The sequence below is a fragment of the Mus musculus genome, chromosome 6, assembly GCF_000001635.26.
Source record: "Mus musculus strain C57BL/6J chromosome 6, GRCm38.p6 C57BL/6J".
NCBI classification, from domain to species: domain Eukaryota; kingdom Metazoa; phylum Chordata; class Mammalia; order Rodentia; family Muridae; genus Mus; species Mus musculus.
Genome location: NC_000072.6, coordinates 82,631,095 through 82,653,248, shown reverse-complemented (window position 1 = coordinate 82,653,248; position 22,154 = coordinate 82,631,095). Strand labels below are relative to the sequence as shown.

General features: G+C 42.6%; 1 protein-coding gene across 3 annotated transcripts in view; it reads left to right on the top strand.

Annotated features, from left to right (window-relative positions):
- The first annotated feature begins 205 nt into the window (after positions 1 to 205).
- The window catches only part of Pole4 (polymerase (DNA-directed), epsilon 4 (p12 subunit)), a 36,512-nt gene continuing 14,563 nt past the window's right edge, over positions 206 to 22,154 (top strand). Inside the window, exons 1-4 of one of the 3 annotated variants that reach the window (NM_025882.3) lie at positions 384 to 625; positions 1,082 to 1,166; positions 1,771 to 1,812; positions 5,213 to 6,537. In NM_025882.3, the coding sequence (NP_080158.1) occupies positions 410 to 625; positions 1,082 to 1,166; positions 1,771 to 1,812; positions 5,213 to 5,226 (357 nt within the window). In that variant the 5' untranslated portion in view covers positions 384 to 409 and the 3' untranslated portion in view covers positions 5,227 to 6,537. Of the gene's footprint in view, positions 626 to 1,081; positions 1,167 to 1,770; positions 1,813 to 5,212; positions 6,538 to 22,154 lie in introns of those variants that run through there. The other 2 variants (XR_003956251.1, NM_001370295.1) reach the window with 2 other exon arrangements.

Genomic DNA, 22,154 nt, shown 5'->3' with positions numbered 1-22,154 from the left:
CCTCCCACTAAACCGCACTTCCAATTCTGCCCGTCAAACGTCCCATTCCACCTAAAACATGATCCCCGGCGCTGGCCCGGGTCTGTCGCTGCGCGGGGCAGCGTTGTGGGGACACCCACGGGTTCCCCTCCTGTTGGCCTAGAGGTTAAACTCAGCACCTACTGAGGCTCTAGAGAAGCATCCGGACTTCCGGCTCAGCTAGGCCACGCCCGGCCGCTTCCAGGCTGTGGCCGCCCGGAAGAGTACATCAGACCCCGGAGTCAGAGGGGGCGGTTCTGGCGCGCCACGCCTAGTGAGGGTGGGGCCACGCCCACACGGAGAGGCGTGGTCTCTACCCGGCGCGGGAAAGGGGCCGAAATCGCGTGCGCGCGCTCAGTCAGCGACCGCGCGCCACACGTTTCGGGAGGGGATGGCGGCAGCGGCGGCTGCTGGGAGCGGGACGCCCAGAGAGGAAGAGGCTCCCGGAGGGGAGGCAGCGGCTTCGCAGGCCCAAGCCCCGACGAGTGCACCCGGGGGAGTTCGCCTCTCGAGGCTGCCTCTGGCGAGAGTAAAGGCCTTGGTGAAGGCAGACCCTGACGTAACGCTGGCGGGACAGGAAGCCATCTTTATCCTGGCGCGTGCCGCGGTGCGACGGGGAAGCAAGGGCGCCTGGGTCGGGGAAAGGGGCGTGGCATCTAGGGGGCGTGGCGCTAGGGGGCGTGGCGGGCCCTGGTACGCCGACCTGACTTGACTGAGACCTAGGAAGGCCTCTGTGGGCCCCGTTTGAGTTGGTTAGCCACTCTCCTCTTCACGAGGACCCACGCAAATTTAGTTTGCATGGCTCCCACGGCTCACACAGAACTTGAAGGGGATCCTAATGAATGAGTAGGGTGGATTTGGAGATATTAGAGCAGGGGGATTGGAGCTATGGAGAGGGATAGCAGAAGTATTTTCATAAGTTCAGTACAATGGTAGCTTCTAGAACTTTCCTGTGTGGTAGAGTTCCCCCTTTACCCTTCTTGTCCACGTCTACACAGGATTGCTCATCTCAGTGGGCTAGAGTCCACTAATCTCTGCTTGCTTTTTTTTTTTTTTGTTGCAGGAACTGTTCGTGGAGACTATCGCAAAAGATGCCTACTGCTGTGCTCAACAAGGAAAGAGGAAAACTCTCCAGAGGAGAGATTTGGGTAGAGTCGCTGTGGTACCCCAGGGTGGACAGGGGAGCTATGGGCTGGGCTTTCTTATAGCTGTTTCACAAGGCATCATTGAAGCAAGGGGAAATTTGGCTTTTGGTTTATTTGTCTACCTGGTAACCCTTCCACATGTGTAAGCCTTTAGAGACTGTACCTCTCATTCCCTTCTATGCTGCCAAACTCTTTTTCTAGTATCTTTTTTTTTTGTTTTTGTTTTTCGAGACAGGGTTTCTCTGCAGCCCTGGCTGTCCTGGAACTCACTCTGTAGACCAGGCTGGCCTCGAACTCAGAAATTCACCTGCCTCAGTCTCCCAAGTGCTGGGATTAAAGGCGTGCACCACCACGCCCGGCCTTGTTCTAGTGTCTTTAGAGTAGAGAGAAAAGTGAATTTTGGAATAAGACAGGATTGTAGGATGCCTTGAACAGCATTTTCGCTGGCTTTTGAGGTGAGACAGTTAAAAGAATAGTGAGTGTAAAGATGGATCTTAGGACCTCTGGGTTACAGTTTGTAAGTGATGTCATTTGCATAAAATTCCATGTTGGGTCTGATGTCTGAATGGCAAGAGCCAATCAAGTATCCCTTTACCTTGTGTTTCAGATAATGCAATAGAAGCTGTGGATGAATTCGCTTTTCTAGAAGGTGAGTTCACTGCCTGCACAGACTATTTCTCTGTTGATGATGTGAGCTTCAAACCTTATAAAACCTTATAAAACAGATGTGTGGTTTTCCTTTGTATACATGGCAGCAATTCTCCCTGTTTTGATAGAAAAAAAAGGAACATTTTCCATTCTTGGGGAATTAGAAATTCTACAGGGAAATTGCAAGCTTAAAAGAAGAAGGAGGGAGTATATAAATTACCAGTAGAATTGGATTTAGATTTTGAATCCTGTTTATATCTCCAAACTAAATATTAATATTGCTCCTTTATAATGTTAAGAATTAGAAACAATTTGTAACTTTTTTTAAGATTCCTTTTTATTTACGTGTATGTGTGTTTCTATATGCCAAATGTATGTAGGTACCCCCATAAGAGCCAGAAGAGTAGTGTGAGCTGCTAAACATGGGTGCTGTGAACAGGGCTTCTGGAAGAGCAGCAAGCACTTTTTTGTTTTGTTTTTGCTCTATTTGAGACTTGGGTTTCTCTGTGTAGCCCTGGCTCTCCTGGAATTCACTCTGTAGACCAAGCTGGCCTTGAATTCGCAGAGATCCTAGAACTACTTGCCTCTACCTCCAGAGTGCTGGGATTAAAGGTGTGCTTCACAACTGCCTGCTGATGAGCATGAGGTCTTTTTTGTTGTTATTTTTTCGAGACAGGATTTCTCTGTATAGCCCTGGCTGTCCTGGAACTTACTCTGTAGACCAGGCTGGCCTCGAACTCAGAAATCCTCCTGCCTCTGCCTCCCGAGTGCTGGGATTAAAGGCGTGCGCCACTACCGCCCAGCTAGCAAGAGGTCTTAATCACTGAGTCATCTCTCCACCCTCAGTTCCTAACTTAAGACAGGGTCTTATATAGCTCAGACTAGCCTTGAACTCTCACTGTGTAGCTGAGAGTGACCTTGAATTCCTTTTCTGTCTTCACCTCCAAAATGCTAGTAATAATAATGATAAGTCAATACATACATAAATAGGCATATGCCACCTTGTCTGACGCTGAAATATTTTCTTCTTTTTTCACTCTGTTCTGCTTCTCTGTGTTAACCTTTGCCCATGGCACTCTTTAGATGTTCTCTTTGATATCTTCTAAGATCTCTCTCCAATGTCTGCTTCAAGTCTAGATTTTTGAGTATTCTCTTTGAGTTGTAGATTTTGTTTTTCCACCTATTTGTCTTAAAAATAACTTGAATTAGTTGCCCAACTTGTTTTATAGTCCAGTGTATGGTCATCCTTGGTGGTGGTCTTTATATTCTTGAAGAGAAAGTACTCTATTCTGTTCTGCTTGCTTGTTTTATCAGTTGCTGAGTAAGAATTGTCCATTAAATTCTCCTACCACAACTGTAGATTATTTTCACTTGAATTTTTGATTCTGTTTATTTTGTAAGACCATGTGATTAGGTATGTAAAAGTTTACTACTATGTTGTTTTTGACAGCCCATAGTATTTAATTTATAGTATTTAATTGATTATTGTCATTTCTAGTGATTGGTTATTAGACCTTCCCATTTAGGCAGACTGCAGTTTGATTCTTATCTCCCTCAGCCTGCCACACAGCCCCTCTCAGACCTCTCAGATTGGTAGGTGCCTTCAGGGACACCATAGCTTTGGAGGTTGGCCTTACTTTGTGACTTTGCCATCCCTTAATATCATTTATTTCAATTATTGAGAAGTTTTATTTTTAAAATATATTTAGTTTTATTCGTTGCTTTAAACAGAGACTTGTCATCAACAAAATCAGAGTTGCTAGGTAAGGTGGCTCATGCCTGTAAGTGCCAGTCCTTGGGAGAGTGAGGCAGCAGGATTTTATGTCTGAGGCCAGCTTGTGCTACAAGGGGGGCTCCAGCCTAGTGTGGCCAGTGACATACTGCCTTAATCAGCAACAGAAAATTCCAAAGAAAGTTACTATTTTTTTAGTTAGAAGTATTGCTGGTTTAGTTTTCCTAATGTTCATTCCCCTGACTTATGCTTTATAATAGGATTAAGAAATAACTACGAGGCTCCTTCAGTCCAGTGCTTTTCCTTCTGTGTGAACATAAAATGAGGCTGTTTTGGAAGCTGGTGGGTTTTGCCTTGCAGCTTCACTTCAGGGTGAAGAGGAACAGATGTCATGCTTGCGGCCCCACAGGCCAAAATGCAGAATGCTTCCTAGGAGTGGGACTGCCAGAGGCTGCTCTGGTTTTCCCAGATAGGCCACTTGGTTCTTTGAAGAAAGTCCTTTGATTTTGTTGTTTTTGTTTTTTGTTTTTCTTCTCTTTCATAGATGTTTGAATCTGTGGCTTCTCCATGTAGGGAGGGTTGTAAGAGGCATGGGAAGGAAGCCTGTGTCCTGTGGGTCTTTATTAGCTCCTTTCCTTTCACTTCTTCTTCTGTCAGTGTAGGTAACTGTGTCTAGGACAGTGCTTCCCAACCTTCCAAATGCTGTGGTGACCTTTTAATATAGCTTCATGCTGTGGTGACCCGAATTACAGTTATTTCATTGCTACTTTATAACTGTAATTTTGCTACTGTTATGAATTGTAATGTAAATATTTTTGGAGATAGAGGCTGACCAAAGGGGTCACAACCCACAGGTTTAGAACCACTGGTCTAGTGCCTTCTGCTGGTTCTAGGGTGGGGGATAGCTTCTCCTCTCTTGCACCCTCATCTGCATTTGGCTCAGGGCTTTGCTCTATTTATAAACATGCTCAGTGAGAAGTTGATAATTCATTCTTTTTTGTTTTTGGAATTGCCCAACTGCTAGTGACTCTTTGTTCTATATTTTAAAATGCTTTTTCTTTTTTGAATAGACTCTTGGAGGGCACACAGGTGAGCTCAGGTGCCCAAACTGAACTGAGACTTTCTGAAAAAAGAATAGAGGGACTGGAGAGATGGATTAGTAATTAAGACTATACTATAGCAAAGGAGCCAAGTTCAGTTCCAGTACTCACAACCTCCTGTAACTCCATCCTTCAGGGGGGATCTGATGACCTCTTCTGGTCCTTATGGGTATTGTAGACTCACAAGTATACATCTAATTAAAAAAACAAACAAACAAACAAAACCCTTTTTAAAGTTAAAAATGCTTTGTTTAGAAAGCCTCTCCCTTTTTGAATGTTCATTAAGCAGTGTGGTGATTCTTTAGCTCTGTTCCAGCTTTAATTCTAATTCTGTGCATTGGCAGGGTTACTTACCAATGGACTACCTTCTCTAATGACATCTCCCTTGGGTCTTTTGGATCAATAATCCTCAGATTGCATCATGTTACCAGCATGTCCTTGTGTGCTTTAACTTTGCCCTGTTTGTGACACTACCCCAGATTGAGACATGTCCTTATACATTGCTTTCCTCTGTTTTGAGGCACTTTGGATTGAGACATGTCCTTGTACATTGCTTTTTCTGTTTTTAGGCACTTTGGATTAATTGTGGAGCTGGATGGTCTGAGCCTTGGCTGCATCTGTCACCTTTCCCCTCTGTAAGCCTCAGCTTTGGAGAAAGTCTGCGCATGTACACAATCTTCTTACTCTTTTTACCCAAGATAGAAGAAGCAGAGAGCTCTTGGATAACGTTCTCCACCAAGTCTTCCATTACTTGAGTCTGTCTTCCAATTCAAGCCTGGATGTAGCTGATGCTGTTTGGGGCAGAGATGAAAGGACTGTTCTGCATAGCTGGCTTAATGAGCACAGACTAGAATAAAAGGTCTTTGTTCAGCTTCTTTCCTGTGTTTTATATTGCCTTTGCTCTTGCCCTGTGACTGGGAACCCATGTGATCAGGCACAGACTTTCCTCATCTTTCTACCAACCACTCCAAGTCAGTCTTTTTATTAAATTTGTTCTTTCTCAGCATGTCATTGGAATGTGGATCGATAATATATGGGATACCTCTTCTCCTTAGAAGTCAAATCGATGTGGTCCCAACAGTTTTATTCAAGTATAATTCATGTGTCATATTCAATTCAAACTGTAACATTCGGTGGTTTTTAAAAAAATATTCATAGATATATGTAGTGAGATTTTGAACATTTTCCTGTGAATGGATTCACATGAGTCTTGTGTATGGCAAAATTTAGATAATGTTATTTAAAGTTAATCTATGCTATGATATGTATTTATACCCTTTAAGTTGTGAAATATATGTGATATAAAATTTCCCATTTTAACTGCTTTTCAGTGTGTTGCTCAGTGAGATTGAATATTTTCAGAGTGTTGCACAACCTTCACCATCATTGGCCTCCAGAACTTTGTAACAGTGTTCTCAGCCTGGAACATTGTGCACATGGAACAGTATCTTCCTTTCCTTTTCTCATCTCACGTTAGGCTAAATTAATTTTGTTGTTGTTGTTATTTTGTGAAGTGTGGGCAGTGCACTTTTAGTACCTAGAATGTAGTGCTTCAGGAAAGCAGCAGAAAGCTGTGGCTAGGGCTTCCTACAGTGTTCTGCAGTGTAGATCTCTTAGGATAGAGTCTGCAGGATCTTCTCCCTAGAATGATACATTCAGTCCTGTAATACGTTAAAAATAAACTTTCAGAAAAATACTACATTTGTAGAAAAGTGTTTTTAGGTCTTGCTTACTAAGTCCACCCAAAACTGACATTTCAGGGTTACCAGAAACTGACTGACATTTATGGCTTATTATTTATTGAGTTCAGTTTTTATTTGAGTTCAGTATTTTTTTCCATTAATATCCTTTGTTTTGAGATCTAATCGAGATTATTAAATTGTTTTTGCTTCTTGAGACTCTCCAGTCTTTCTTGAAGTGTCTTAGTTTTGTTTTTAATTTGTGTGTGTTTTCATATGTGGAGACCTACTTTCAAATCACTGGGCAGCAAGTGACTTATTTTCTGATCCATCTTGCCAGCTCCCTTTCCTTGTTTTGTCGGTCTGTGCCTGTGCCTGTGGGTGTGCCACATCATAGGAGTAGCTTCCTTTCATGTTGAGCCATCTTGCTGGCCTGTAGCTGGAGTTTTGTCTACATCATTGTGTGTTCCTGGATGGTCGCATGCATGCACCGGCCCAGAAGCAAAATAGAAAACGTGTACCAGTAATTCTTAAAATGCCTTGGTTAACTCAGTGACTGGGCACTCCTAAATCTTCCCGTTACCCCAGGCCCAGTTGTGGAAGTAGCCAGTAGCCACTTGCCCAAAATCTCGTGACTGGTTGGCTTTATGTCCTCCACTACTGCATCCCCTTCTCTCCCCCAGTCTTCTGATTCTCACTCTGTGTCCTACCTGTGCTCTGTCATTGGCTATTGGAATCTTTATTGATAGATCAAAATCCAACTGGGGGCAAGGACCTTTAGCGTCAGTAAACACAGATTCTTGAGGAAAGCATCAGAACTGTGCTCTACATTTCATCTTTTCTGTCCAGTTAAAACAAACAAAAACCCCCTCTTCTCTCAGATATAAGTTGAGCAGAACCATAACAATCATGTACATTGCAAAGTATATATAGTTAACATCTAGTCTATCATATTTGTCTGTTAGATAAAGTACTCTACCGTCATTCCTGACTTAAAGAGTTAAAATTCTATCCCTGAATTATGTTTAGATTTTAGCCTGTAACACCATCCAAAAACCATGTTTTTACTTCTATATCATAGCTTTATTGTTAAACAACTTTTAAGTTTGCTTATGGGACTATAATTAGTCCCAGTCCTGTCAGAAATCTAAGAATAAATTAAATATTACCTGAGTATATAGGAAGCACCAAACATAGCTTCTAAAACTTAAATTGTAGAGATAACTGACTGCCTGGGCAGCCTCCTAATTTCTTACAATGTAAGAGCATCTGTGTTCAGCTTTCTGGCCCAGGATCATCTAACAGACCTTTAGAAGGAGAGCATATGAAGGACTAGCTTTCTTTGTCTTGGTAGAACTTAACAGTCGACTATTCCACATAATGTGTCCTTTTCCGCGGACAGTATTTTGTCTGCAGGTGAATAGGCAATTTCTGCCTCATGTCTACCTTGCTACAAAAGCAACCTTGTCTGGAGGTGAAGATGTTTAATTCTTTGAAGGAGAATGGGGAAGCTGTCAGGAGCAGACATGCCTCATCGTCACATGATCTTTAATAATGAAATATCATTAAATGTCATATTCTGGATTCCTGATGTTTTGAAGGCTGTCTATATATCTGAGTAAAGTATATTGAACTGTTAAACCTTAGCTACTCTTAGCCATTTCTGAGTAAATTGAAAATAATTTATTATAATTATATTAGAATTTAATCTAGCCATGAGTTTACTATCTGGACCTTAACTTGAGTTACTTGATCATCTTGTTCTTAAATGAGGTGCATAGGCGCAATGCCTAAGAGTAACAATATTAATTTCAAAGTTTGTATCAATATACAGATTCATACCAATGAAAATCTTAATTCTATATCCATATATAAATTCTGTACCAATATAAGAAATTATAACTTCAATTCTAGATCAATTACAAAGATTTCTACCTATGTAAGATTATGGCTACACAATGTTTTGTTCAAGATAATTTAGCAATCCATCCCATCTATTGCCTCCGTGTTCAAAATTATGACCATTCCCAAACTATCCCTTAACATGACAACCTATCTAATTTGTAAAATAACTCTAACCAGACATCCAAACCCGAGGAATCAGGCTGACAGCTCTCCATAGCTTCTTCCTGATGATTAGGGGCGATGAGAAATTCTTTAATGGGGTGGGGAGGGGTAGGAAAATTGGTTATACTTAAGAAAGCTAGCTGGATAATAGCATCCATTATCCAGTCTCTGTATGCTTAGAAGGCTCAGGGCTTGACTGAAGTTCTAACTGGATCTGTCTGAAAGGTTGGGTGAAGCGAAATGATCTGAAATCAGCAGCAATCCTAAAGCTTTTCTAGAAGCAAGTCTCTGGACAGTATCAGGAAGCAGGGGCCTGGAGCACCAGGTCAGTTCAGCATCTTTGAGGATGAATCTTGTCAAAGTTGTACATTCTGTAATATATGAATCTTACAACAAAAATTTTAGTATCATTAAGATTTTTGTATGGATGGTACAGGATGCACACAGATTAGTTAAGGATGAAATTTTGCTTCTTTGACAACTAGGGGAAAGACAACTTTTTTTTTTTTTTTTTCGAGACAGGGTTTCTCTGTATAGCCCTGGCTGTCCTGGAACTCACTCCGTAGACCAGGCTGGCCTCAAACTCAGAAGTCCGCCTGCCTCTGCCTCCCGAGTGCTGGGATTAAAGGCGTGTGCCACCACGCCCGGCTTGACAACTATCTTTTTTATGAATTAATTTTATCAATAACCAAATATAATAAATCTTCATTCATGCCATGTGAGGGAGGGCACAAAGAATCTTAGGGATTCCATAACCAATAAGACTTAATGTTTCATTTTAGCTGAAGTTTTGCTAGAGACAATTTTTATGCCTAAGCCAGTTACTGGGCTGTTCCCATGTTGAAGATCAATTTATCTGTTTTGTTTGATTTTCTTGAATTTTTCGTAATCTTCCAGTGGTCTTCCCCTGTCATGTCTGATCCATGTCACTCTGGAAGGGGTTCAGAGCCATTCTCCTTTCCTGTTATAACACAAATACAGAACATTTCTCCCAAAGTAGCATGACGTGGGTCCAGTAACTGGAATGCATTAAGGGTATAGTTTTACCTCTCCCAGAGGAACTTTAACACAACCACCAAACTCATAGCTATACTCATCTTGGTAATCAAATCAATTCAAAGCAATTAAAGCAATCTAAACAAATATTATCTGTTGAGACCGTGCTTCTACTGTCCCCTGCCCCTTCATGAGATCAAGGCCTAAATGATTTAATCATCTGTGTAAATGAATCCTCCCTACTATGGAGATAAATATCTGTGGGGACAGATTGTAGTATGCCCCTTTCTCCATGTAATTCCCAAGGCCTAAGTTTCTGAGGTAGGCTAGGCTCCCTACTTCCCCCTTCTAATCTAATTTTTCAAGATAGAATGCTTAGAGAGTTATATATCTCTGTATTTAACTTTAATTAAAGTCCCTTCTGCTTACTGTGTAAGCCTGTTTACAGGCTCTAACTTTTATCGTACATTCCCAGAAATCCCGTGTCAACCACGTTCAAAGATCCCAAGAAACTGTCCAGGCAAGGCTCTCACATGCCTTTAAATCATTTGTTCATTCATTTCCCCTAACTTCCCCCTTCGGTGGAGCGTACTGTTTGCTGTGTCTACCATCTGGCTCTCATCTCAAGCTCTTCGTATCAGTTCCGAACTATGGGAAGAAATTGCCACGTGGCTTGGGCAAACTCTGTTTAGTCCCTTCTATGCTTAAATATAATTAGATCAGATTTATAAATCTCTATCTGTTATTTATCTGGTGGCTGGAGGCAGGCACCTCCAGTTTGCTTCTCGATGTCTCCTGCAGGTAGCAGCTGTATTCTTTTGCTCCAGTTTTACTTGCTGGAACCATGTGACTCGGTTCTGCTCCCTGAGAAACCAGTCCTTCCTTTCTCGGAAACTATATCATGATGTATGTGTAATCCATCTGAGAATTTTTAAAATTAATAGTGGATTCTTGCCTTCCATGTGGGGTGCCATACGAAGCGTGCATTTTGTCTACACCACTTTGTGTTCCTAGCTGAGTATTTCTGATCCACGAATAGAAAACACACACACACACACACACACACACACACACACACACACACACACACACACACACACACACACACACACACACCTTGGCTAACTCAGTGACTGGACACTCCATAATCTTTACCCCAGGCTCAGTCAGGGAAATGGCCAGTGGCCACTTACCAGAAACCTCAGATGGCTGGCTTGCTTGATCTCCTCTGCTACTGCATCCCCTTCTTCTTTCCCCCAGTCTTCTGATTCTCTGTGTCCTACCCTTGCAACTCTCAGTGTCCTGCCCTATGCTCAGACATTGGCTATTGGCATCTTTATTAATAGATAAAAATCCAATTGGGGGCAAGGACCCTCAGTAAATAGTAAACACAGATTTTTGATCAAAACATCAGAACCACCCTCTACACTGTTTTTTTTGTTTGTTTGTTTTTTGTTTTTTTAAACACATTTGCAGTCTTGTCTAATGCTGCCCGAATACCCTGTAGCCTGTTTCCCAGCCTGGTTTGTATGTTTGTCTGTGATTAGTTAAATTTGAATGTTACAAAGACCCACCAATAGTCATGTTACTAGAAATACTGAAAGTGCTCACTTTCATTTAAGAGAAAGTTAAAAAAGTAAGTTTTGGCCAATAGTGGGAGAGATTAATAAATATATGTTATCAGCATTTCTTTATAAAACAAAGCTAATCATATTTTTTTCTTGTCTGTGTATATGTTGTGCATGCATGTTCACATGTGCGTGTAAGCCAGAGTTTGATGTTGGCTGTCTTCCTCAGTTGTCCCACTTCATTTATTAAGTTAAGCCCAGAGCTTCCTAATTTGGTTAGCTGGTCCCCGGAGCCTCATCTCTGCCTCTGTGTTGGGATGATTGGTGGGTTGCCATGCCCATCCAACACTTATGTGGGCACCAGGGATCTGAGCTGTCCCTCATGCTCATGCAGTGGGTACTTTGACATTTATTTTTAGCATTTCCTGAAAAATAAAAATTCCTTAATGTTGGTGTACTCTTTCAAAATATAAACAGAAAGAATGTTAGATGCTGTCACAAGAAACATATGAATTAACACATTTAAAAAAATTTCTGGGTATAGTGGCGCCTACCTTTGATCCCAGTACTCAGGAGGCAGGTTCAAGCAGATCTCTGAGTTTGAGGCCAGCCTGGTCTACAGAGTGACTTCCAGGACAGCCAGGGATACACAGAGAAACCCTGTCCCTAAACCCCTTCCCCCACCTCCAATAAAAAATAGAAGAAAGAGAGAAAACTAGGTAGATAGAACCATCTCATATGGGGCTGGCGAGATGGCTCAGTGGTTAAGAACACTTTTTGCTCTTATAGAAGACCTGGGTTGGTTCCCAGTTCCCAGCACCCACATGTTAGCTCACAACCACTTTTAACTTTAGTTCTAGGGAATCTGTCATTCTTTTAGGACCTCTGTAGGCACCAGGCACATATGTGGTACACATGTAGGCAAAACACTCATAAAGTTACAAACATGAGTTAAAAAGGTAGTAGTATTGAGCCAGGTCTAGTACCACATGTCTTTATTCCCAGTTTTCATGGATCTCTGAGTTCAAGGCCAGATGGTCTACCAAGTGAGATCCTGTCTCAGAAGAAAAACAAGTTAGTATTGAATTCAGTAAGGATATTTTAATTTTTGTTTTCCTTTCATCTTTGGGTGCTAGGTCATGGTGTAAAATGCATATAGAATATCAAATGCCATTCGACCTCTTTCTCCTGGTATCATGCCTGTGATGTCACATTATAGGTAAAAAAAAAAAAAAGAAGATGTAGATATAACTTAGGTTGACTAGTCAATTGACTTTAAAGTTGATTATCCTGGGCTGTCTCAGCAGGCCCTAATAATGCATGATCCCTTAAAAGCAGAACTTTCTCCTGACCAAGAGTAAAAAACGCATGTCAAATTCAAAGCATGGAAGAAAGGCCTTTCCCCCTTAACCTCCACCCCAGTTTCTCCCTGCAGCCCTGGCTGTCCTGGAATTCCTCCTATGGACCAGGCTGGCCTCCAACTCACAGAGTTCCACCTGCCTCAGTTTCAAAGGGAAAAGGCCTTTCTAATTTTCCTGGCTTTGAAGATACAGGAGACAAGAAACGTGGGCAGTCTTAAGCTAAGAACTATGGTGGCCTGCATAGGGAGAGCCATCGTGACAAATACCTGCACAGGTTCTGCCATAGTGACAAATCTGTGAGTACTCCAGGAAATGGTGCTGGCCGTTGTAGATTCAGCATCTGGCTTTGGTGCTTGGCTTTCTTCTCTGCTGATCTCAGTTTCACGAGGTCCCCTCCCCTGCCCCACATCTATGTTCTATATAGTAATTTGTTGATGGAAGCTCTTGCCTGGTCCCTGCTGCATATTTTATCATTGAATAAAAGTGAGCTGGCTCTTGAAAAAATAAAAGAAACATTTAGTCACCGTAATGGCTAGCAGCAGCTCACTGTGGTTTTAATTTGCATTTATCAAATGTGCTATGCAAATACTTTGTCCCAGGCCCACCACTTACATATTTTAAAGTCTGATGACTAATTTTTACATGTGTTCAGCTCTGCTGGTGGGATGACTTCAATGAGGCACTTGGGCTTCCCAGGACTTCTCGCATTTTTGCATGCCTTTTTAAGGCTGTGGAAAAGCAGAACTTCCCTTCAGCGTCTCTTGTGCTCTGCTTGCTTAGTGTCTGTCATTCGTGGGCCAATGGGCCAGAAGGGATTGGGCATCTCTATGTCTGGCTGGGTATACTAGAGTAGAGACAGATGGAGGAAAAAGTAAATTAGTAAAACCTGATGATAACGTTATATAAAGCTTAAAGATCATCTCTCTGTTGCTTTTTTTTTTCCCATAAAAACACCAAGTGTATGCATGTGTGTGTCTGTGCATGTAAGGTCATTTGCCTGAGGAGGCCAGAGGTGTCAGGTGGGTCCCCATGGAGCTAGTTATAGTCTCTCCCTCTTCCCCTCCCTCCCCATCCTCCTCCCTCCCCCCTCCCCCTCCCTCCTTCCCTCTCCCTCCCCTTCCCCCTCCCTCCTTCTTTTCTTCTCTCCCCCCTCCCTGTGTGCATGTGCTCTCTCTCTCTCCCCTCTCCACCCATCTCCCTATCTGCATGATGATTTCCTTGGCCTAGTTCCTTACTGGCCCAAAAGCTGCCCCCAATTAAATCTGCCTTTTGACTCTTAAAATAAAATGGAAAAATAAAATAAAATAAAAGAGTTATAGGCAGTTGTGAGCTGCCAGACATGGGGCTGGGAATCGAACTCCCATCTTCTGGAGGAGCAGTGTGCTCTCTTAACCACTGAGCCATCTCTCCATTCTCGATATAGCATTTCAAGATAGTCTCATGTATCCCAGCATGGTCTTGAAATTGCTGTGTAGCTGAAGGTGACCTTGAATTTCTACTCCTCACACCCTGGGATCACAGGCTACTCCCAACATTTATGCTTTGCCGGGGATCAAATCTGGTTTTTGTGCATACAACCACTGGCACTAAATCCTAAGTGTCTAAAAAGAGCATCTCGGACTGGCGAGATGGCTCAGTGGGTAAGAGCACTGACTGTTCTTCTAATGGTCATGAGTTCAAATCCCAACAACCACATGGTCATAATGAGATCTGACGCCCTCTTCTGGTGTGTCTGAAGTCAGTTACAGAGTACTTATATATAATAATAAATAAATCTTTAGGCCTGAGCAAGCGGGGCCAATTGGAGGTAGTGGGTGGGGTTGACCAGAGTGAGCAGAGGTCCTAAAAATTCACATGCAACCACATGAAGGCTCACAACCATCTGTGTAGCTACAGTGTACTTACATACATTCATACATACATACATACATACATCTTTTTAAAAAGGAACATCTCATTAAAAAAAGGTTAGAAAAACCTGCAATCTGCCTGGTTCTTTCTTTGTATTAGAAGATGTTTCCACTTCATGCTAAGTAGCTCTGAGCAGCTCAAATTTAAGGCATTTTTCTGTTATGTTTTCTAACTATTGGCTCTGGGTTCTCTATCTTGGGATCCCCCTTCCTTTCTCTTAGAAATTTGGTTTTCTTGAGGTCTTTTTGTTTCATTCTTTTAATTTTAAAGTTAGTTGCAATATTTTTTGTTTTGAATTTGAAATGACAATTCTACAGGAAAATTCTACATTTTTAGAGAGACAAATACGTCTCTAGGTCAATTCTAGATTGCTTCCTTTGTTGTTTTGTTCTTGGGCCAAAAGCAACTTAGAGGAGGAAAGAGTTTAGTTCATCTTGTTTCCAGGTTACAATCTGTCATAAAGGGAAGTCAAAGAAGAACCTGAAACAGAAACCTTGGGACAAATGCTGTCTGCTGGCTTGCTCCAGGCTCATGCTTAGCTAGCTCTCTCATCCTGCCCAGGGCTACCTGCCTAAGGATGGCGCTGCCCACAGTGGGCTGAAGCCTCGTGTTAGTTCATTTACCAAAGTAATCTACCACAGACATGCCTACATGTCAATCTCATCCTGGCAGTTTCTCAGCTGAGGCTTTCCTTCTCAGACGACTCTAGGTTGTGTCAAATGAGATCAAGTTTAACCAGGACAAGATCCTTTAGCATTTATGTGGCTCTTTATGTTAAGGTCCTCACAACTACAAAGTGACTTTAGTCATAATCATTTAAAATTTTATTTAAAATTTTTTAACTTTAAAAAAATTACTTTTTTGACAGTTTCATGCATATATACAATCTATGTGTTCAAACCCATTATTCTCTCTTCTACTCCCACCCCTGCAGCTCTCCTCTTTCCTAAATAGTAACCCACCTCCTTGGGCTTTTTCCTTTTCCTCCTCTTCTTCTTCATCCTCCTCCTTTCTTCTTTCTCCCTTCTCTCTTTCTTCTTTCTTTCCTCTTCTTGACAGGGTTTCTCCGAATTGCCCTGGCTGCCCTGAAACTCGCTCTGTAAACCAGGCTGGCCTTCAACGTCTCTGTCTCCTGAGTGCTGGGATTATAGGTGCCACCACTGCCAAGCTATTTTATTTATTTATTTGTGTGTGTGTGTGTGTGTGTGTGTGTGTGTGTGTGTGTGTGTGTGTGTAGGTTTTGTGCAGTTACCATACCTGCTGTGTGTCCATTGCTACATGGGCTATGTTGTATCCAGAAGATACACAGTATGTCACCATGTACTTTAAGTCTTCTATCCCTTCTTTTGTGTAGTCTGCTGGGCCTTGAAAGGTGTGATATAAAGGTCCTGTTTAGGGCTTTCAGTAGTCCCTTATTCTCAGTCCTTTGAACAGTTTAGCCTCTGCATTAACTGTCTCCCATTGGAGAAAGAAACTTTTCTGGCCAAGAGGTAGAAAGCAGTTTGATACCATGTCTACTTAGCATAATAAGTTCTCCCCTAGGGTCTCTGGCCCCTCCTGCTATGGACTTTCAAACAGTTTATAGTACGAGGTATATATTTGTTCCCAAGGAAAGGGCCTCATATCCAACCAGCTAGGGATTGGTTACTCTCCAAACACTCATAATCACTATCGTACCTGTGGGAACATCTTGACTGGCAGGTCAGTATAGTAGTATCATGTAGGGGTTGGTGCTGATGCTAAGGTCCTATACCCAGTTGGTTCTTGATCAAGCAATAAAGATGCCAAGGGCCAATCTAGGCAGAAGGGAAGAGGCAGGACTTCTGGGTCCTCAGAGGAGGCTAAGAGATGCAGGAAGAGGAAAGGAGATTGGGTGACCAGCCATGTGAGATCATAGACTGCTTCCTCAGGTGGGAGATTAGAAACGCAACTAAGCTGAGGGCAGTTTTGAGTTGTTGAACAATGAGAAGGTAGCTGAGACACTAAGCTAAGAGAAGATTAAGAGGTGCTGAGCTAAGAGTATTGGAAGGGGCACACTAGATGTGAAAGATTAGAAGTGCCCAGCAATTGAGTCAGTAAGGCAGGTTGAAAGTGAGCTACATGTGTATGTCTGTGTTTTTCACCCATGGATCCAATATTCTCTGGGTAGGGGCTGGTAGGGCAGCCCATTCTCAGAGCATTGAAATGTGGTAGTTAAAAGGCAACCCACGGGCTGGTGAGATGGCTCAGTGGGTAAGAGCACCCGACTGCTCTTCCGAAGGTCCAGAGTTCAAATCCCAGCAACCACATGGTGGCTCACAACCATCCGTAACAAGATCTGACTCCCTCTTCTGGTGTGTCTGAAGACAGCTACAGTGTACTTACATATAATAATAAATAAATAAATCTTAAAAAAAAAAAAAGGCAACCCACTACAGTATCCTGGTCTATAGCTAGGTAAGACTGCTAACACTTTTTCTCCCTCAGCAGCCTGCATAACACTTTCCAGTACTATGAATGCTAGTCAGAGGGGAGGAAGCTACAGTTCCAACCTGACTTATCTGTGTGTTTCCAAAGTATGTGGTAGCTTTAGCAGTGGGGCTTTATTATCTTGTTCTGATAAATGATCAAGAGCAATGACAATAACCTCCATTTTACTATTTATTTATTAATTTATTTTGAGATAAGAGTTTCTATATGTAGCTTTGGCTGTTCCAAAACTCACTATGTAGACCAGGCTAGACTCTAGCTCACAGAGACCCACCTGCCTCTGCCTTCTAAGTGCTGAGATTAAAGGTGTGCAGCATCACAGCCTGCAACTTCCATTGTTTTGAGAGTCTCTGAGGTCTCCATGGCTAGCAACTCACTGGGAGTTATCCCACATCTGCACTAGAATTTTTGTTTAATGACCTATGGCTTCTGAGAACAGAATTATGTATTTATGCAGGGTGCCACCCAAGTGTTGATGTTTGTAAGAATCTTCAAGAAACATAGAATGCTTCCTCCAAGTGGTACACACCTGTTATCCCAGCTTTTGAAAGGTAGAGGTTGAAGAATTAGGAATTCTAGGCCAGCCTAGGCTACATAGAGGACTTTGAGACCAACTTGGGCTACAAGAGACCCTTTATCAAAACAAACAAATAAATGAAATAATGCATGCTGATCTGTAGGTGTAATATCCAAAATGAGTTCAAGATCACCCAGTACCTTCCCCCTTCTAAAAGGGCTTTCCACACTATACTAGCAGGTCAAGTACAGAGCCGGATAAAGAAGCTGGCTGATTAAACAAATATAAAAACATAGTTTTAGCAGTCAAAATGATTAAGTCTACAGCTGCCAAAACAATAGTAACTGTTCTCAGAGAAATAACCATAACAAGATTAGCAATCTCCCTACCCTGCCCCACACTGAATTCTGAGAAAAACTACAAACCACCCTGACCTTGTTGATAGCTGTGAGATTAATAGCTGACCCATAAGTTCAAAACATACTGTTGCTTTGCTGAAAAACAACAAGGGAGGACAGAGTGAGAGACTAGGCCAAAGGGTTATTTTGTCACCCTTTGCAAACCAACCAGTGCCTGAAAGGGTTACTTGCTACACCAATTAGAACAAGCCAGCTACCCTGTTGCTCAAATATGCTCCTTACAAGGTATAAAAAGTGTGTTCTTTCTTTGTTCTGGGTCTCTCCTCTGGCCTGCGTGCTGAGGGGGGGGGGGTCGTCCCCAACATGTTAGATCAGTAAAAATACTCATGCAGTTTGCTGCCATGGTGATCTCTGTGGTCTTTGTGAGTGAGGGTCTTATGAACTCTAACATAGGAACTAATATTGTGGTTGAGGAAAGTGTGTGATATACAATATGGTCTTTCTTCTCTAATGCCTATTTTAAAAAAATGAATATTTTCCTTCCTCTTATTTTATATTAATAAAATACTTGAATGTACTTGAATACTTGTACTTGAATGTCTTAGTTAGGGTTTCCATTGCTGTAAAAAGACACCATGGCCAAAGCAACTCTTACAAAGGACAACACTTAATTGGCACTGGCTTACTGGTTCAGAGGTTCAGTCCACTATCATCAAGACTGGAAGCATGGCAGTGTCCAGGCAGACACAGTGCTGGAGAAGGGACTGAGAGTTCTAAATCTCAATCCAACTGCAAACAGGAGAAGTTTGGCTCCTATGTGGCTAGGAGGTGGGTCTTAAAGCCTACCCCTACAATGACATACTTCCTCCAACAAGGCCATAGCTATTCCAACAGGATCACACCTCCTAATAGTGCCACTCCCTGGGCCAAGCACATTCAAATCATCACATTGAGTAATGAAATGAGCCTAACAGATTGTAGCACCACACATTTCAAAAGGCAGTGGAAAGCTGGGGATGTAGTTCACTGGGTAGAGTACTTGTCCAGCACATGCAGTGCTCTGGGCTTCACTCCTGGCACTGTATTGAACTTGGTGGTGCAAGCATGTATCTCCAGCATCCAGTAGGTGGAAACTGCATGGTCAGGAGTCTGAAGTTACCCTCAGCTACAGAGCAAGCTGGGAACTAGCCTGGCTTTCAAACAAACACATGAACGGAACCAACCAACCACTGTAACTGGTACTTTTGTTAATTTAGATCTTTGCTTACTGAGTATTGTGGACTTTCTAGTTGTGAATATGGGTCACCTGGGGTAACAGGAGTTCTATATAGGAAATGAGAGTTAGAAATGATTTCTATCTCTCTGCAAGGAAATGCACAAAGGAAGACTTGTAGGCACATCAGATACCGAGTCAGCTAATGAGTGTTCCTTTCTGAGAAAAGGCTCATTTTGATGTGCTAATAACCCCAGGTTTCTTAGCCTGAAGCACACTCGCAGAGATTACAAATGTCACCCTTAAGGGCCTCTTTGCAGACAATTGGAGAGCTTTTACCTAAGACAGAGAACATGTCCCTTCTACTCCCTGTTCCTAATAGAGTCCAGGGCCATAGAAAGAAACTTGGTTTTAAAAAGACATCTATGTTGGTCAGTTCATGGTGTATTTCCATTGAGCTGATAATGAACACATCTCTACCTTATTAGGGAAGATAAATAGAAACTGACCAGGGAGCTTCAGGGCTCGCCATTCTCATCTGAGGGTTGTCATATCCACATGTCATAAAGCAGAGATCAACATCCAGCCTTTCAGACAGCCCAACTCACTATAATGAATTCTCTGAAGATGCTCATGGTATCTTCAGGAAATTCGCACCACCTCAGGACAAAGTGAGAATTATTTCAAAACAACAGGCTACTGACAGCATTGCCAACTCTCCTTGCTCTGAGAAACTCTTTGCCTTTTGTGCTATGGAATAGTAAAATACCAGGGGGATGCTGGCTAGGTTATTGAAGGATTATTTCTGGATTTTTCCTTTTTGCACTGGTAGGACATGGTTGCATGCCAAAAAAGAGAGATACAAAATTATCTTTTTCCTTATAGTCACTCTTAATGACTGCAGACATAAAATAGTGACTTCATCAAGCACTTTTACCTGTAACGGTAAAAAGTTGAGGGAGGAGGGGCCCCTGGGAGGGTGGGACAGAGAGAGAGAGAGAAAGAGAGAGAGAGAATCTATACTAAAAGCAGGGGTACTTGGACACAAGGCAAGAAGCAGCCCTAGGGTGACAGAATTTGACAAGGGCTTTGCTCTTCAGTAAACTTTGTGTATGTATGTGTGCATGTGTATATATGCATGCATATTTGTGTGTGTGTGTGTGCATGTGTATGCACATGTGGAGGTCAAAGGACAACCTTAGGTGTCATTTGTCAAGATCATGGTTTTTGAGACAAGATCTCTCACTGTCATTGAACCGGCAAGTTGACTAGGCTGGAGGACCAGTGAGCTGTAGCAATCCTCCTGCCTCTGCCTCCCCAGCGCTGAGATTACAGGCATTGTGCCAGTTTTTTTGTATATGGGTTTTGGGATTGAACTGAGGTTTTTTTTACTTTGTATTGTGAACACTTTACCAACAGTACTGTTTTTTCACTCTGGTGCTAGACTTTTTGAAAGGACTGTACTTCTCCAAAGTTCTACTAGTTTGTTTGTTTGAGTCAGGGTCTCAGTGTAGTTCAAAAAGATATTGGTTTCCTAAGGGTTCCCAGGGTTCCTGGAGCCCCTTCAACTGTACTCCACTAGAGCTACTGCTGCAGTGACTCTGCTCAGTGTGGTCCAGGGGCCCTGAGCATCAGAACACACAGGATATGGTAGACAAGAAGATGCTCTCCAGCATGCCCTGCGCTCATGCAAACAGTAGAGCCACTTGCTTCTCCAGAAGTGTCTAGCAGAGGTTGCCAGGACAATACATTCCTAGGTCCTGAGACATCTGAACACTTCTTTATTCTAGCCTCCTGTGACAAGTCACAGATGCCACATTGAAATTTTTGCTTTATGTAACTCTGGAGAACAAATGAATGGTTGGGATGGTTGGGGAGTAGGGTTAGGAAGATGCAAGGGGTTTTAAGAGCCCTGTGAACAGACTCCCAAGCAATCTCTAAATCTCTACTTTCAGTCCTCTGTATTACCCCTACTTCCTCTGGACATTCTTTCCATGTCTCTAGACTCCCACGCCTGGGTATGCAAACCCCTTTTCCTTGTGGCTGCTCATGTCTGCTCACCAAAGACACCTGGTTTTGTGTCTTTGGTCCCTCTTATTTTCTTTGCATTTTTAAATTTACACTTCATTCATTATGTCAGCATTTCCTTAATTGTGTCCCAATATCTATATTTGTGTAGAAGTCTTCTTTTTTTTTTTTTTTTTTTTTTTTCCATTTTTTATTAGGTATTTAGCTCATTTACATTTCCAATGCTATACCAAAAGTCCCCCTTACCCACCCACCCCCACTCCCCTACCCACCCACTCCCCCCCCTTTGGCCCTGGCGTTCCCCTGTACCGGGGCACACAAAGTCTGCGTGTCCAATGGGCCTCTCTTTCCAGTGATGGCCGACTAGGCCATCTTTTGATACATATGCAGCTAGAGTCAAGAGCTCAGGGGTACTGGTTAGTTCATAATGTTGTTCCACCTATAGGGTTGAAGATCCCTTTAGCTCCTTGGGTACTTTCTCTAGCTCCTCCATTGGGAGCCCTGTGATCCATCCATTAGCTGACTGTGAGCATCCACTTCTGTGTTTGCTAGGCCCCGGCATAGTCTCACAAGAGACAGCTACATCTGGGTCCTTTCAGTAAAATCTTGCTAGTGTATGCAATGGTGTCAGCATTTGGAAGCTGATTATGGGGTGGATCCCTGGATATGGCAGTCTCTACATGGTCCATCCTTTCATCTCAGCTCCATACTTTGTTTCTGTAACTCCTTCCATGGGTGTTTTGTTCCCACTTCTAAGGAGGGGCATAGTGTCCACACTTCAGTCTTCATTTTTCTTGAGTTTCATGTGTTTAGGAAATTGTATCTTATATCGTGGGTATCCTAGGTTTTGGGCTAGTATCCACTTATCAGTGAGTACATATTGTGTGAGTTCCTTTGTGATTGTGTTACCTCACTCAGGATGATGCTCTCCAGGTCCATCCATTTGGCTAGGAATTTCATAAATTCATTCTTTTTAATAGCTGAGTAGTACTCCATTGTGTAGATGTACCACATTTTCTGTATCCATTCCTCTGTTGAGGGGCATCTGGGTTCTTTCCAGTTTCTGGCTATTATAAATAAGGCTGCTATGAACATAGTGGAGCATGTGTCCTTCTTACCAGTTGGGGCTTCTTCTGGATATATGCCCAGGAGAGGTATTGCTGGATCCTCCGGTAGTACTATGTCCAATTTTCTGAGGAACCGCCAGACTGATTTCCAGAGTGGTTGTACAAGCCTGCAATCCCACCAACAATGGAGGAGTGTTCCTCTTTCTCCACATCCTCGCCAGCATCTGCTGTCACCTGAATTTTTGATCTTAGCCATTCTCACTGGTGTGAGGTGGA